The sequence below is a fragment of the Leptopilina heterotoma genome, unplaced genomic scaffold, assembly GCF_015476425.1.
Source record: "Leptopilina heterotoma isolate Lh14 unplaced genomic scaffold, ASM1547642v1 Lhet_560, whole genome shotgun sequence".
Classification (NCBI taxonomy): domain Eukaryota; kingdom Metazoa; phylum Arthropoda; class Insecta; order Hymenoptera; family Figitidae; genus Leptopilina; species Leptopilina heterotoma.
Window position 1 is genome coordinate 49,452 of NW_025111123.1, and position 18,552 is coordinate 68,003.

At 32.5% G+C, this 18,552-nt stretch overlaps 1 protein-coding gene across 1 annotated transcript; it reads right to left on the reverse strand.

The window, feature by feature from the left end:
• Window positions 1-16,956: 16,956 nt before the first annotated feature.
• On the reverse strand, window positions 16,957-17,376 carry LOC122508731. Its single transcript, XM_043622251.1, has one exon. It carries the CDS (start codon window positions 17,374-17,376, stop codon window positions 16,957-16,959), a length of 420 nt encoding a protein of 139 aa, XP_043478186.1.
• Between the last annotated feature and the right edge of the window lie 1,176 nt (window positions 17,377-18,552).

Below are 18,552 nucleotides of genomic sequence, written 5' to 3' on the forward strand. Positions count from 1 at the left end.
TTACTAAGCTTGTTGTCGACAGTTCAATTTTGAAAAGTAAAAACGGGGACGATGACACTTCCACGATTGCAGCATGTCGAGCAACAAGTTACCATGACATCCTGAAACAATCTGACACCAATCATACAGCAGGAGCTGAAAAGAAAGCACTGTACAAGGAGGAAAGACATTATAAAGAACTGACAAAAAATGTAATAATTATCTTCATAGATGTTTTGCATACGCAATGGCACAAAATAAAGGCAATAGCAGTGAAATGGCAAAAGCTGTGAGGTCGATACCTCATCATGCCTTTAATAACCATTCATTGTGTGGCGATTGGTGTGGTTTTTACAAAGGCAATGATTATGATCACTCCATAATTCCTGGAGGCTTACACGAATTGAACCTATTTGCAGCTTTAAAGACAATTTTTACAAATTAGCAAACAATGCTGAAAAATTTTCTAGCGAGGCTTCAAGTAACAGGAACGAAAGTTTAAATGCTTCAATGGCCAGTAAAGCGCCTAAATCCAGATGTTATAGCCATACTGCTTCTGCAGACTATCGGTTCGCTTATTCAGTTGCCCAGAAAAATGTAGGCGAAAAATACACACACACAGTGAATATGAGACAAGTCACACTCAGAAAGTCTCCCCCGGACAAGTCCTCCCAGGAAAAGTCTCCACAGAGACATAACTCCCCATGGGACAAGTCTTCCCATGGACAGCTCCTCCCAGAGGACAAGTCTTCCCAGGGACATCTCTCCCCAAATGTAAATATTAAAAGTAAATAATGCCATGGGTGGACAAGTCTCCCCGGGACATCTCTCCCCAGTAAAAAATTGTTTATTAAAACAGTGACAAATTCAGGACAAGTCTCCCCGGGACATCTCTCCCCAGTAAAAATTGTTTATTATAACGGTGGCATGTTCAGGACAAGTCTCCCCAGGACAAGTCTCCCCGGGACATCTCTCCCCAGTTAAAAAATGTTTATTAAAACAGTGGCAAATTCAGGACAAGTCTCCCCAGTAAAAATTGTTTATTAAAACGGTGGCACATTCAGGACAAGTCTCCCCGGGACATCTCTCCCCAGTTAGAATTGTTTATTAAAACAGTGGCACATTCAGGACAAGTCTTCCCAGGACAAGTCTCCCCGAGACATCTCTCCCCAGTAAAAATTATTTATTAAATCGGTGGCACATTCAGGACAAGTCTCCCCAGGACAAGTCTCCCCGGGACATCTCTCCCCAGTAAAAATTGTTTATTAAAACGGTGGCACATTCAGGACAAGTCTCCCCAGTAAAATTGTTTATTAAAACGGTGGCACATTCAGGACAAGTCTCCCCAGGACAAGTCTCCCCGGGACATCTCTCCCCAGTTAAAAAATGTTTATTAAAACAGTGGCAAATTCAGGACAAGTCTCCCCAGGACAAGTCTCGCCAGTTAGAATTGTTTATTAAAACAGTGGCACATTCAGGACAAGTCTCCCCAGGACAAGTCTCCCCGGGACATCTCTCCCCAGTAAAAATTGTTTATTATAACGGTGGCATGTTCAGGACAAGTCTCCCCAGGACAAGTCTCCCCGGGATATTTCTCCCTAGTAAAAATTGTGTATTAAAACGGTGGCACATTCAGGATAAGTCTCCCCAGGACAAGTCTCCCCGGGACATCTCTCCCCAGTTAAAAAATGTTTATTAAAACAGTGGCAAATTCAGGACAAGTCTCCCCGGGACATCTCTCCCCAGTTAACCCGTTGACTGTCGCTGACGCATATATGCGCAAAACTAAACTGGCCAAAAGTGGTTCATGACGCATATATGCGCAACTTAAAAAAGGTAATTAAAAACTACTTAAATGTTCCTAAAACCGATTACTCGGGGGTTTTCAAGGTCGCTGATTACGAATATGATATTCGTTTTCCAAAATTCAAAATGACGGATCCAATATGGCGGACAACAAAATAAAACAAGTTGTAAATCCAGATGTTCATTACATGAACATTTTGCTTCCTCTTTATGATCAGCAAAAAAAATTTGCTTCCTCGCGAAGAAAGCATTAACGATAAATATATTTCATTTTTAAATCATTTTTAATACAATTTAACATTTATAAAATAAAGTTCATTCGTCTTAATAGAAAGAATAAAATTTTCTTATACAGTAATATGAATCTAAATAAACAAAAAAATTTTTAGTTAAAAAGTGAATTTTTCAACTTTTATTGTAATTAATTCTATAATTTTCAATAGAATATATACTTTATATACATCAATCGATTCGTCTTGATACAAAGAATAAGATTTTTGATTTATTTTTTAATAAATAATAACATTCTATTGTACAGCAACATGATTTTTAAGAAAAAATGAATTTTTATTAAAAGTGCAAATTTTTTGTCTATAATTGGTTTTAATTCTATTAATTTAAGTAAAACATATACTTTATATATACCAATCGATCCGTCTTGGTGTAATGAATAAGATTTTAGAAATAAATGAGTAAGATTTTCTTACACAGCAACATAATTTTGCGGAAAGAACTCATTTTTTTAATAAAAATGCGATTTTTTCAGCTTTAATTGTGATTAACTCTATAAATTCTCATACAATTTATACTTCTTATATACCAATCGATTCGTCTTGATGAAAAGAATAAGATTTTATTATATATTATCTTCAATAAACAAACCGACAGATTAGCTCAGTCGGATAGATGCCTGGCGTTGGTGGTCGTTTAAGGACCAAGGGTATAAGTACCCTTGGTTCGCGCCCACTTGGCTTGGTATTTTTCCGGCACGTGAGACAATCTGAGCGGGAGGTTTGACGTCGAGGTATAATGATGTGCACCGTCGATTATTGTCCGGTACACACCATTAGAACTCGACTGTCGATAAACCGGTTATACTCAGAGAGGTTTTCTACAGTTTTCCTCTTCTCTGGCGAGAAAACCCATTGACGGGTAGTCCAGGCGTAATGCGAGTACTCCTAATAAAGTCGGCTGTAGACGAAAAATTAGGTTAATATATAGAAAAATTTCTAAAGTAGAATGGTTATGCTTAATCCAAAAAAGTATTTCTCGGGGACTCTTGTCGAAGTGCGTAAGGCCAATAGTCCCATATAGAAGAAAATTTGTTAAAAGGATTTTTAAAAATTTTGTAAATTAAACGACTACAAAGCTTCCTCACGAGGAAGCAAAATTGATCAGATTGACTTGAAACGTAGTACTCTGGGGTTTTTGGGGTTGCTGATTACGAATCTGACATCAGTTTTTCGAAATTCAAAATGGCGGATCCAAGATGGCGGAAATTTTTTCAAAATTCGTCGAATTTGCTTGAAACTTGTTATTCGGGGGTTTTAAGGGTCGCTGATTACGAATCTGACATTAGTTTTCCAAAATTCAAAATGGCGGATCCAATATGGCGCACGACAAAATAAAAAATTAATTATAATGGCTTGAAACTGAATACTCGGAGGTTTTTAGAGTCGCTGATTACGAATCTGTCATTATTTTTTCAAGGTATTTATCGAAATTTGATTTCACCAAAAATTATCATACTGATGTCAGATTAACCAGTTTCAAACAAATTCAATAAATTTTAAAAAATTTTCCGCCATATTGAACCAGTTATTTTGAATTTTGGAAAACGAATATCATATTCGTAATCAGCGACCTCGAAAACCCCCGAGTAATCGGTTTCAGGAACATTTAAGTAGTTTTTAATTACCTTTTTTAAGTTGCGCATATATGCGTCATGAACCACTTTTGGCCAGTTTAGTTTTGCGCATATATGCGTCAGCAACAGTCAACTGGTTAACTGGGGAGAGATGTCCCAGGGAGACTTGTCCTGAATTTGCCACTGTTTTAATAAACATTTTTTAACTGGGGAGAAATTTCCCGGGGAGACTTGTCCTGGGGAGACTTATCCTAAATGTGCCACCGTTTTAATAAACAATTTTTACTGGGGAGAGATGTCCCGGGGAGACTTGTCCTGGGGAGACTTGTCCTGAATGTGCCACCGTTTTAAGAAATAATTTTTACTGGGGAGAGATGTCCCGGGGAGGCTTGTCCTGGGAAGACTTGTCCTGAACATGCCACCGTTATAATAAACAATTTTTACTGGGGAGAGATGTCCCGGGAAGACTTGTCCTGGAAAGACTTGTCCTGAATGTGCCAATGTTTTAATAAATAATTTTCACTGGGGAGAGATGTCCCAGGGAGACTTGTCCTGGGGAGACTTGTCCTGAACATGCCACCGTTTTAATAAACAATTTTTACTGGGGAGAGATGTCCCGGGGAGACTTGTCCTGGGGAGATTTGTCCTGAATGTGCCACCGTTTTTATAAATAATTTTAACTGGGGAGAGATGTCCCGGGGAGACTTGTCCTGGGGAGACTTGTCCTGAATTTGCCACTGTTTTAATAAACATTTTTTAACTGGGGAGAGATGTCCCGGGGAGACTTGTCCTGAACATGCCACCGTTATAATAAACAATTTTTACTGGGGAGAGATGTCCCGGGGAGACTTGTCCTAGGGAGACTTGTCCTGAATTTGCCACTGTTTTAATAAACAATTTTTACTGGGGAGAGATGTCCCGGGGAGACTTGTCCTGGGGAGACTTGTCCTGAATGTGCCACCGTTTTAATAAACAATTTTCACTGGGGAGAGATGTCCCGGGGAGACTTGTCCTCGGGAGACTTGTCCTGAATGTGCCACCGATTTAATATATAATTTTTACTGGGGAGAGATGTCCCGGGGAGACTTGTCCTGGGGAGACTTGTCCTGAATGTGCCACCGTTTTAATAAACAATTTTTACTGGGGAGACTTGTCCTGGGGAGACTTGTCCTGTATGTGCCACCGTTTTAATAAACAATTTTTACTGGGGAGAGATGTCCCGGGGAGACTTGTCCTGAATGTGCCACCGATTTAATAAATAATTTTTACTGGGGAGAGATGTCCCGGGGAGACTTGTCCTGGGGAGACTTGTCCTGAATTTGCCACTGTTTTAATAAACATTTTTTAACTGGGGAAAGATGTCCCGGGGAGACTTGTCCTGGGGAGACTTGTCCTGAACATGCCACCGTTATAATAAACAATTTTTACTGGGGAGAGATGTCCCGGGGAGACTTGTCCTGGGGAGACTTGTCCTGAATTTGACACTGTTTTAATAAATAATTTTTACTGGGGAGAGATGTCCCGGGGAGACTTGTCCTGGGGAGACTTGTCCTGAATTTGCCAGTTTTAATAAACATTTTTTAACTGGGGAGAGATGTCCCGGGGAGACTTGTCCTGGGGAGACTTGTCCTGAATGTGCCACCGATTTAATAAATAATTTTTACTGGGGAGAGATGTCCCGGGGAGACTTGTCCTGAATTTGCCACTGTTTTAATAAACATTTTTTAACTGGGGAGAGATGTCCCGGGGAGACTTGTCCTGGGGAGACTTGTCCTGAACATGCCACCGTTATAATAAACAATTTTTACTGGGGAGAGATGTCCCGGGGAGACTTGTCCTGAATTTGTCACTGTTTTAATAAACAATTTTTTACTGGGGAGAGATGTCCCGGGGAGACTTGTCCTGAATTTGTCACTGTTTTAATAAACAATTTTTTACTGGGGAGAGATGTCCCGGGGAGACTTGTCCACCCATGGCATTATTTACTTTTAATATTTACATTTGGGGAGAGATGTCCCTGGGAAGACTTGTCCTCTGGGAGGAGCTGTCCATGGGAAGACTTGTCCCATGGGGAGTTATGTCTCTGTGGAGACTTGTCCTGGGAGGACTTGTCCGGGGGAGACTTTCTGAGTGTGACTTGTCCCAACCCCATAATTTAAAGTTTGATGGTCCACGATTGCTCAATGCAATAAACATGCATGAATTCAAAGATGATTTTAGGGTTTTAGTTGAAGGATTTGCTGACACATTGACAATAATTCGTCAAAAGACGAATAGAAAAAAATGTTCTCTTTCAGAACTTGCCAAAGATTTAAATGTAGAATGCGTTGGAGCGCATAATGCTATGTACGATTGCGAAATGTTGTACAAAATTCTAAAAAGCTTAGAAGTAGCAAATGCGAGTATTTTAGAGTATATGGTTCCAATCGGGGTGCAAACACAAAATTGGTTACAACTGAAAGATTTTCAGCAGAATTTGCTAACTTCTAAACCAATGCAAAACCATGTTAGTCTTTCCGTAAGAAACAAGTTGGCCAACAACAACATAAGTCTAGGTATGTTGAAAAATGAATATCTCAAAAACGGAAAACCTGGATTATGTCGTTTAATAAATGAGTCGTTTACTAAAGAAGAAAGAAAACAAACACTGCAAAAAAAAAGTCTTGAAAAATAGTATATTAAGCAAAAAGAGGATAAAGGCAGCCATTTCTTTACGGTGATTTTTGTGACACGAGTGGAGGTCGAGGGCGCCCCGAGACCTCCACTCGTGTCACAAAAATCATCGTAAAGAAATTGGCTGCCTTTATTCTCGTGTTACTTACGATATTTTTTATTCCTAATGCATAAAAGTGTCGATTTCAGATAGCAGACGACAGGGAGTAAAAGTCATTCACTTGTTTGACTTGTATGAAAATGGCGACCGTTTTCTCCCATGGGCAAGAAAAATGCATGTAAACAGCTAATTTTCTTGCCCTTGGGAGAACACGGCCGCCATTTTCATACAGTCGAAGAAATGAATGACTTTCCTCCCTGTCATCTGCTATCAGAAAGCGCCATTTTTGTGCATGTGGGATAAAAATTTATTTATATTTTGAAGAGAGTTGAAGACTGTTAGTAAATTGTTCTCTTAAAAAAAGTTGTTTATTCAAATTTACTTAAAAAATAGTCAAAGATATTAGAATTAGAAAAAGTGTATTAAATAAGAGACTTTTTACATTTTCAAAAAATTAGTAAAAATATGTATATTATATACTGTATTTCTTTTAATATATTTTTAAATTGTCAAATATTATTAAATCATGTTTGTAAGTCAAAATGAAATAGGAAACATCTTCTTACTTATACCTCAAACATTTTTAAGTAAATAAAAAATTCAGTCAATCAATAATTTTAATGTTAAACATTGGAGTCAAAATTTATTAAATGGGGATCGTGTCAAATTTGAATAAATATTTATTTTTAAAAGTAAATAAATTTTTTGGTTGGGGTACAGTTTTTCTAAAACGTGTATTTTCTAATTTTTTATTTTCTAAACATTTTTTTTTCTAATAAAGGTGAATTTCTAAAAAACTTTTTTCTAATGAAGGTGATTTTTTAATTTTCTTTCTTCTAATAAAGGTCATTTTCTAAAAATTTCTTTGACTAATATTCAATTTTTGTAACGGCGATTAATAGGTATATGATTAGAAAATAAAATTTACGAAGATTGTTTAGTTCTTGAAAAAAAATACTTGAGATTTCGTTAAAAAATTATAATAAAAAATAGGAATTATGCAGATTTTTTAACACAATTCAAAAATAATCTAGTTACAAATCGTAATTAGCAAATAGAAATTATAGGAATTTTTTTCCTAAAGACATTTAAAATTTTCTAAAACAATATTTTATAAATATATTAATTTTTAAAATTTTGGTATAAAAATGATGCAAATTATTTTTTGTTTCAAAAAGAATCTTATAATTTTTTAAAAAGAATTGTGATTGAGAAACAGAAAATATGCAAAATAGTTTCTATTTCTTAATTAATCTTAATTCTTTTTAAATTTCCTAACTTTGATCAAAATTATAGAATTTTACAAATTTTAAGAAAATGAACATTAGAAATGATAACTTTTTAGAAAAACTTTTTTTAGAAATCAAACCTTGTTTTAAAAATTTTCTTAAGTAAACAGATTTCATTAGAAATTTCTTTTTTAGACTTATTATTTTCTGCAGTTATTAACAAATACATTAAAAATATTTACAAATATTAAACAAACATTTTTCTCTGAACACACTTTTTGCAAAATATGCTAACGTACAACGGGTAAGCATATTCTAAATTACAATTATCGAAAAGATTTAAAAAGATTGTTTAAATGCATGTAGAAGAGCGCTTATTTACTGCCAGTCGCCAGAAGAGGACAGAAGCATGCATCAAGCACAATAGTCCAGCGAGCACAACTGTCATCTTCTTAGCATTACATTACTTTCCAATTTCATATTTTACAACCGCGTTTCTGGATGAATTTAAACAATCTTTTAAAATGTATGTTTACCTATTTCACGTCATTTAACAAGCCAGTTTCGTATTCTGTCTGGCAATGTTGATAATCGGAAGTCTCACATAACCTAGAAATTTAGCAGACCTTCCAATACCATTATATGAAATAAAAATTCTTTTAATTAAATTAAATTAAATAAAAAATTGTTAAAATACACTACTGGTCACAATTGTGCGAAAAAACATTTTCTGTATTATTAAAAAGAATTTTTAAACTCAAAATTTCTGAAAACTGAAATTTTTTCTGAATATTTTGCATAACTTCCACAATAATAAATGCTTTTTAAAATTCTTAGAATTATTTTGCAGGTTTTTTATAGAATAAAAATTAGTAATGCAAAAGGACCCCGCATCAAAGACATGGAAAAAAAGATCCCGGTGAAATTTTGTTAAACTTTGCAATTTTGTAGTTTAGGACCTTCTGATTAAAAAATGTAAATGCCAAAACTCAAAATAATGGCCGGTTTTTTGTTATATAACATTAAAGACATAAAAGGTACCGTACAGACTACAGCTTAAAAAGGGTAAAGCCTAACATAGAAAATGATAAACAGAATGAAATAAATATTCTCCAGCTCTCAAAAGCAAAGAACATTTATTATTTAAAAGCGTTTGAAGTTCATGTACACTACCGTCCGTGAGTATCAGGACGCCCCTTTTTTAATGAGTGAAAAAATGCTTAAAACGTAGAAAATAAGAATGACAAACATTTTTCGTATTTTTTTCCTGAAAGCTAATGAAATTATGAAAAGACTGACACCTGATCGAAGAATTTTCGTTGCCTATTCTGTCAAATACAGAAAAAATACTGGATTTTGCATGTGTTATATTCAGCAAAAATATATATCCCCACCTGTATTGTTTCATATTCGACATGAGCTGCAAACGTTTTTGCAACTCAGTCTCATTTGTACCTTTGAAGTGTATTATTAATTTCATTAATAAATTGTCACTCTCAGAAGTGATATAAAATAAACTTTATCTATTTTATAAATTAGACCATAACATTTTGGCGATCCTGCCAGGATAGCAACAAACGACGTAGAAGTAATTCGTCAAACTGTGCTATCTTCGAGTGTGAACCTGATTTTCTACGGAAAATATAATTGTTCAACCTAAGGAGAAAAGGCTCCGTGGGTACTCTACGGATACCTTCGAGAAATTTAATACGTCATATTAATTGAGGTGCTTGAGATTGTCGATTTAGACAATAAGTCTCAGAAGAAGACGACTTCTGGAGGAATTTCATCCAACTGGAGAACTAGGCAGATACGTCAGCCACTTACTTGGAGGTGTTTTGCAGCAGTGTCTACGGCCACTCTTTATACATCACCAGGGTCCAGAAGAAGCAGAAATACGTAAGACTTATTCAACGAATGAATCCTATTTGATTTATATGTTTGATTTATTTTTTTTTTTTTTGCTTAGGGACTTTTGGGAAATCTGCCTACAGATACCTTGGATTCCGCACTCCAAGGTTATGTGGGGTTTGATTTATTAAATGGTAACTAGACTACGCGTGTTAGTAAGTCTTAGTTTCCTCAATAAAATAAAACTATTTCTCTCATTAACCTTGTTGTAAGTATGTAGCCACTTGAACAAGTGAAGAGAATTAAACACACATATAATTATTGTTACGCGAAACATTCATTTACACCCGACACAAAATAATATTTAGTAGTCTAACATATCACACCTATAGGGATTTAAAACACACAAACTCTATATCTGACACAGACTCTGACTCGACTGACGAAAGTTTAAATATGGAGAACGAATCAAAAACCACCCTTAATCCACCTGGAACATCAACAACGCCAAATACGGAGCAGATTCTTTCATCAATTGTGGATAAACTTTCAAGATTAAATGTAGGAGTTACGAGTTTAGTTCATGAAAATAATAACAGGAAAGATGAGATAATAACATTAGGCAAAAAATTAGGGTTAAATCCTATGGAAAAAACAGATAACGAATCAGAAAATGCATCCCATAACGAAAGTCATTTCAGTTATAACGAATCGCAATCCGATGTTCAACAACAAGCAAATAGAATAAATAATCAAAAAATAATACAAATTCAAAATTTAGGAAAAATTGCCGCTAAAGATATAATTAGAACTATTAAAACATTAACGGGACAAGATGATTGTGGAGTTGAAGATTTTATAAAAAACGTTAAAAGAGCAAACGACAATGTTACCAACCAGACCTATTATTAGATTTTATAATTTCTGAAAAAATTACTGGAAACGCAGAAAGAGCCATACGATACTTAGATTTAGACAGCTATGCAAAACTTTTTAATGCTTTACGTGCAAATTTAACGCAAATCGGTTCAGTGTCAATGCTTCGATCAAAATTATTAAATTGCAAACAAAACCTTACCGAAGATATTCAAAGTTTCAACAATAAATATAGGAAAATTTGTCATTTATTAAAATACGCAATTCAATCAGAATACACAAACACAATTAAACGACAAGTTGCAATAGAAAATGAAGAAAGTGAAATTTTCAAAAGATACATGATGAACATTCGTCGAGACATAGGATTACAGATAAAAGCTCAACGACCGCTAAATTTAAATGAAGCTGAAATGCAAGCATTGGAATTAGAATTATGGTTTCAAGAAAGTGATTATCAGAATTTGTCAAATAAAATTAATGCACCTGCAGTGCACGTTCCAACACAGATAAAGCAGGTATCATGTTACAAATGTGGAAAGACGGGACATATGACAAAAGAATGTACTACATCAGAAAATTTTCGCGATGGCAGGTTGCCGAAGAGACCACCGGAAGTTATCAGAGTGACACGCGAAGACCAAGAATTTTCAGACTTTCAGGTAATGACCGAGAAAGAAATGCAACACCACGAGCAATACGACAAGAATATCAAATATCAACCTTGAGTGGACAATTACAATCCGTATACGGAAGAGCTGAAAATGGAAAAGAATACAGATTATTTATAGACTCAGGAGCATCAGTTAACATAATAAAAAAAATAAAATACCCAGAAACAATTACACGACTTTTAAAGTAAAAAAGAATTTTTGTATGGGTAAAGATAAGTACCAATCAGAATATGCTGTTAATTTAAATTATTTCGGCAAACAACAACTGTTTCATATTGTCGATGAAAATTTCCCTTTACCCGAGGATGGAATAATTGGATTACCATTTCTACAAAAATATGAAAAATATGCTATCACCCCAAAATTCCTTATAATAGAAAAGTGGAAGACACCTTTACATGAAGATGGATATTTTGTAGAGCAAAATAAAATGCGGATTTGCAACATCATAACGAATAAAGAAGATAGTGATATTTTAGTAGAAGATCATCCAAATATTCCCACCGGACTTTATAAAATACAAAACGGAATTATGAAGGCACCTGTTTATAATTATTCTAATCAACCTTTGGAAGTGCCAAACAAAATTGAAGGAATACATATAGAGAAAACTGATTACGACGTCACAAACGATAAAACGCTCAAAAACAAAATTTTCAGGACTAGTTGGATATAACAGAAAGTTTATTAAAAACTTTGCACATATAGCTAAACCACTATCAAGATTAACAGCGAAAGAAACTAATTTCGATTGGACAAAAGACTGTAGTAAAAGCTTTAAATTATTAAAAGATTTGCTGTGTAAATCACCAGTATTAAAATATCCAGATTTTAGTAAAAGATTTGTTTTGACAACAGACGCCAGTAATGTAGGAATAGGGTTGACGTCGTTATATCCTACAAAAGACAACCACATAGAAACTCAGAAGTACATATTAAACCTTATTTAAATAAAAATGTAAAATTTAGGTTTTAGGGACTAAATCCTATCTAGCGAGAGGGATGTTATAGTCAGCAAAAATATATATCCCCACCTGTATTGTTTCATATTCGACATGAGCTGCAAACATTTTTGCAACTCAGTCTCATTTCTACCTTTGAAGTGTATTATTAATTTTATTAATAAATTGTCACTCTCAGAAGTGATATAAAATAAACTTTGTCTATTTTATAAATTAGACCATAACACATGCTTTTCGTAATTTTTTAATTTCTCGAAAACTAATTAACTTTTTTTAGCGTTCTTGGTCTTGTTTCAATCTCTATTCAATGTAAAATCTAAATTAATTAATGGTATTGTGATATAAATTTTTCCAAAAAAATTTGAAACTGTGAAAGTCGGCTAAAAAAATTTTGAAAAACAGATTGACACTTTTTCAAAAAAAATTTTTTTTTTAATTAAATAATTAAGTAATTAAAAAGCTTTTTTGAATTTTAATATATCTATTAAATGAACATATTTTACATTGACCTTATTGACACTTTAATATTTATGATAATTTTTTGAATTTTTTTAATCCTACTTTTACGGTTTCAAATTTCTTTGGAAAAATTTATTTCAGAATACCAGTTAATAATTTAGATTCTACATTAAGTAGATTCTAATACAAGACCGAAAGCGCTAATAAAAGTTAATTAGTTTTTGAGAAATTAAAAAATGACGAAAAGCATGCAAAATCTACTATTTTTCTTGTATCTGACAGAATAGTCAACGAAAATTCTTCGATCAGTTGTCAGTCGAAATTCGAATTTAGCGCACATTTTGCACTCGCCTTAACTTTACAACTGTTTACAACGTTGCCAAGCCTAGGCTGAGAAATTCTAAAAATCTTGTTTTTTGTTTATATTATTATTACATTTTTGACTATAAATTATCTGTAAGGTAACTAAAACATGATAATTTATTAAACTTGAGATATTTATCTTTCACATATAAGAGCCATTATTCCTGAACTGCTTCAAAAATAAAAAAAAGTTCTTGGATTTTCTTTATACTTTGGAAATATGTTACCCTAATAGTAAAAGTTACTACACCAATTTACAGGTAACAAATAAATATTTATATTTATTAATTTATTATATATTATTTATTATATTATATATTATTATATATTTTATTATATTATTATTATATATTATTTATTATATATTTATTAATTTATTAATTTATATATAAATATTTATATTTTTAATGAAGTAAACCATTATTCAGTTAAAACAGTTTACATTTAAATGCATATAAATAAATTTTTTTTCTGTGAAAAAAGAACAAAGTTAAATATTTGTTAACTTATAATGTTTATTAAAATTAAATGAATAATTTAATGTATTCCCATTTCATTAAGGAGTTCTTTTTTATGATAGTAAATATAAAAAAAAGAAAAAAATTTCGTTTGATGAAGGAAGCTACTAAGGCCGTAGCCGGATAAGCATTGTTTTGCGGCCCCCGCTAAAATCTCCACGATATTTTCAAGATGAATTAGTCTCTATATGAAACTTTTTTTCCCCAAGTATCAACTCGAAAAAATTATTTTTGGAAAACTTGTGGCACTTTTTTGAAAAAATTAAAAATTAAATTTTCTCTGAATTGACTAAACCGTTAAAGCTCTCTAAGAAAGGGAAAGGGAAAGTGGAAGGGGTAAAAAATTTTTTTTTTTTTTTATTAATTTACTTGGCACAATCACCATATATTTTCTTTACATTCTCTTACATCCCAAGAGTAACATATATTTTTTCCAGCTTGATCTTAAGGGTACTTGATAGTTAAAATTTAAAAAAAACTTATTTTTGGCCCTTAAAATGTATAGTATCTCATGTAAATGAGGGGCCAACTTCGTGGGAGGTGGTAAATTTTGTGCAGACGACGGGGTAACGAAAAAAATATTTTTACTATTAATATTTTTAAAAATGTTTATGGGCTTGGTATTTGTTATAAAAAATTTTTTACTGCTGATATTTGTCAGTTAGTGGAAAATTTAAACTTCTAATTTTTGTTTATCAAAGAAGTTCACTTTTTCCATACAATTCTGTCCAAAGTACACTACGTGGAAGTTATCAGTCAGATTTGTACTTCTCTTTTTAATTTTTTTAATTTTTTAATTTTTTTTTAGTTTTTTAATTTTTATATATTTTTTAATTTTATAAACACGAACGTATATTTACGTATATTTATTTTTATATTTACACTATATAAAAATAACATTTTTATTCTTATACATTTAAAAAAAATTTTAATAAATATTCTTTGTAAATCGACAAAGTTCAATATAGACTACATTCGTAAAAGATTTAATCTTCGTCGCTGTCTTCTTCTATAACTGTGTTAAAATTTTCTTTTACGAACAATTTGCTGAGAATTTCAGCAGGTCTTAAGATTTTTGACAAATACCTTGCATGAGAAAGGTAGGGGAGTGTAAGGTATGGTGGCGGACACTTTCTTTTTTGCGTCTCTCTCTCTCAAAAAACAATATTTTTCAAAATTTCAAAAGCAGGCAGTTGATGACATCTATTAAGCATATTTCTGTCAGAAGCGGCTGTTAAAATTTAAATTCAGTGAAATTTTACAGCTCTTGGCGCAAAAAACTGATTTTTTTATTTTTGAAAGTTGTAAGGTATGGTGGCGCATTTGGTGTATTTAACTAAAATATTATGTAGATGTTAAAATTATTTTTTAAAACTACTAGAAATGATGAAAAATAACAAAAGTAGAGAAAACTGATGATTTTACATTAAAGAAAAAAAAGTTTCACTTCAGTTATGGTTACAATTTTGGACATGTGAAGTAGCTGGTGGCTGTTTTAACGCAACTAGAATAAGAGAAGTTATTTTGTTTTTTTGAAAAAATCCATTCATATAATTTTATAATTATTTATTAGCTTTCGCCCGTCGACGACAGGCATCCTCAGATAATTTTAAACTGAAATTACATACAATTATTAATGAAAGAAATATATTAAAAAATATCTAGAAGAACATAACCTATAACATAACCTATAACTTACCAAGAAGGTTTCTTCCCGGAAATTTACTAAAAATATAATTCAAAAAAACACATCTTAATTTGTCAACAAGGACAAATTTAAAATAAAACATGTTGTTAATAATAAAAAAAAAAAATTTACAAACGGAAAAAGAAGAGGAAAGAAAAAACATGTGTTCGCATGCTTGATCCCTCTTGTTCAACTTGTTCAAATATATTGGTGAATTACAGTGATAGTAAGTGAAACTGAAAAGTACCTCTATATATGGTAAGGAAGAAACCCATACAGTAGGTAAATTCAAATTTCAAATAAGCAGTAATCTAAGAAAATTTTTAATACAAAATAAATATATTAGTTAATTAGTACTGAGAATTAACGAATGATAAAACTGATTCAAATTATTTAAATCAGTCTGATTATTAACAGAGTTTTCGGACTTGAGAATGTGAAACATCTCTCTAAATTTCCTTCGTCTGTAATTTCGTTCGTTACATATGATGTTTGTTGCTTCGAAATTAAATAGATGGTCATTCTCATGTGCATGAGTGACCAAAGCTGTTTTTCTACTATCATTTCTACAATCCCTCTTATGTTCACTTAGTCTGTCTTTAATATATCTACCAGTCTCACCAATGTAGCAAGCTCCACATTGGCAAGGTACACAATAAACCAAATGCGATTTTAAATCAAAAGAAGTAGGGTCTTTATTTTTTGAAAAAATTTTAAACGGATCCTTATCATAAGAGAAAACGACACCAACATTGTACTCATTAAATAAATTTTTAAAAAAATATTGCAGCTCATTTATGTAAGGCTAAAAATAAATTAGACTAAATTAGAGGAAGAAAAAAGTTCTTTGATATTATTATTATTAGCATTGTTATTTAATAAAAATTGGTAACGTAAATTAATATATTTATTTAAAAAGGTTACAGGGTAATTATTTTCAATTAGGATATCGTGAACAAATTTCAAATTATCATTAAAAAATTTCTTATCAGATAATTTAATGGCTCTGTCCACCAAGCCATAAAAAATGGAAATTTTATTTTTAACAGAAACATTAGAATTGTAGTTTAAATATCTACCAGAAAAAGTATCTTTGTGATACCAATCAGTCATGATAGAGTTGCTCTCTCTTATTAGAAGGGTGTCCAAAAAACTAATGCGACCATTATTTTCAATTTCAATGGTAAACTGTATATTATTATTATAGCCATTGAAGGCATCAAGAAGACAATTAACGTTATCCTTGTGGATACATGTAATAACATCATCCACATACCTAATATAAAAAATAAATTCAAAATCCAATTTCTTAAGAACATCCGATTCAAGTTTCTCCATCACTAAGTCAGCTATGGTGCCAGATAATGGAGAACCCATCGGAGTACCAAAAATCTGTTTATAAAATTTACCATTGAATAAACAATACGCACTATCAATACAAAATTCTAAAATGTCTAAAAATATATTGTCGGGAATATCTGTGTGCTGCCTGATTTCTCTCCATTTTAATTTTGTGCAATTCAAAACTAATTCTTTAGGAACGTTTGTAAAAAGTGATTTAACATCAAAATAACAAGTGTTACTTTCATACAGCGCGAATTGAGAAAAATGTAAAATACAAAAAACTGTTGTCCAAGGTCTAAACAATACGTTCCATACATTTACCAGACTCAATTTTCAAAAAATCTTCACTCTGGCACTGTTAACACACATATCCAAAAAAACTTTTTTTCTTTTTTTCACTACCTTTTTTATTCAAAATCACTTAAAGTACAAAGCACGCGTTTGATCATTAATACTACTGCATATAAAATGTCATCACGATAAAAGACATCGACCATAGTGATAAGGCGCTTCAGATGTGACGTTACATGCCAGATTTGACAAGTGCGCCACCATACCTTACCCTCCCCTAATAAATAACTGTAGCTACATGTGAACAACAGCCTACAGTCCTTCGACCATTTGCGCATTCACAAGCATATCGTCTGATACCTGAAACACCTATTCCATTTGGTACATACTCTACAAAACACCTGTAAACTTTCCTTGAAATGTGTCGAGACTTAATTAAAATTTTCAGAATGTTGGTTTGATCTTTAACAAATTGCAAATTGATTGTTCCATCGTCATTTTGCTTTATTATTTCATGAATGGCTTCCACAGACCAACGAAACTTTGTCACAAATCGGGATTCATTTGCTTCTCTATCCATTAATTGCTTTCTTTTCCCTTTTAAAGCTGGCATTAAAATATTGTAACCCTCAGATTCCAGGAAATTTTTCACATCTCGAAATCCACGATCGACAAAGAAAATATCTCCTTGCTCCATTAATGAACTGAGCCCATCAGGATCACCCATCACGTGTTCCATTATTGATTGAGGCATCATTCTCAGTGGCATGATAAGGACCAAGCATATCGAGGACTCTTTCCGTTGTTGTACAAACCGTGAACGGTTTACAGAGAGAAACTTTTTTTTGGACAGAGTATGACTTTCTTTGATACTCATTATTTTTACTTTTCTGGTGACGGGCATAAGTTTCATCACAAGTTATCATTAGCTTGTCAGTGCAGTCGTAAAGCGTTTTTGCCATATCACTAGTATGATATGCAATAAGGTCGTTTCTTGACAGAGCCTTTATACCAAATCGTGTTGGAAGTACATCTTTTTCAAAAGACTTCATTATCGCTCCAGAATATTCTGATACCAACTGCTCTTGATCAATCTGAAGTAATGCAACAACCAGTTTATTTGAATTTCCCGTTCGTAATTTTAATAAGAATGTTACAATGGCCTGTATTACCTTACGAGTTTCAGTATCTCTCATCGATGTCATCATTTCACGTAATTCGATAATATTTTCCCACGTCAAGCCAGTAAATAGAAATAACTTTTCTTCTGATAAAGAAAAGTCACCTATTATGTCAAAAATTGTAGTATCACATCTGATACCTAAGCATTCGACAAATTCTGATAATTCTGATATTTTTATTTCAGAAGAATTAGAATGAACCCTCAAACGATTTAAATCTTCTTCGAAAAAACGTTCTTTAATCAGATGTTTTGAGCAACATCGATTATTTTCTGGAATATAAATTCGACGTTTGACAAAGGATTGAATTCTTGCTTGTCGTGGAACTACTACTAAATTTTTTGCCCAATTACATATAAAGCAATATTTATGTGTTGAAACATTTCTTAAAAATGGCATAGTTGCGTATTCTTGAATAGATTCATTTCTTTCAGACGGAAATTGTAATTCGAAATTCGAATCGTCCTGGTCTGATGATAATGAAGAATCATCACTTTCATGAAAAGATTCTTTTGAAATGTTATTTTCACTATCAAAGTCAGAATCATTGTTTAAATCATTTAATTTTCTTTTCTTATAAGATTTAATACGACAAGCACTACACAGTATATCTTGAACATCAATTTTCTTATCAAAAACCAAAGAAAAATTATCTGCTTCATCTTGATTTACTACTACTTTTTTTGTACCAG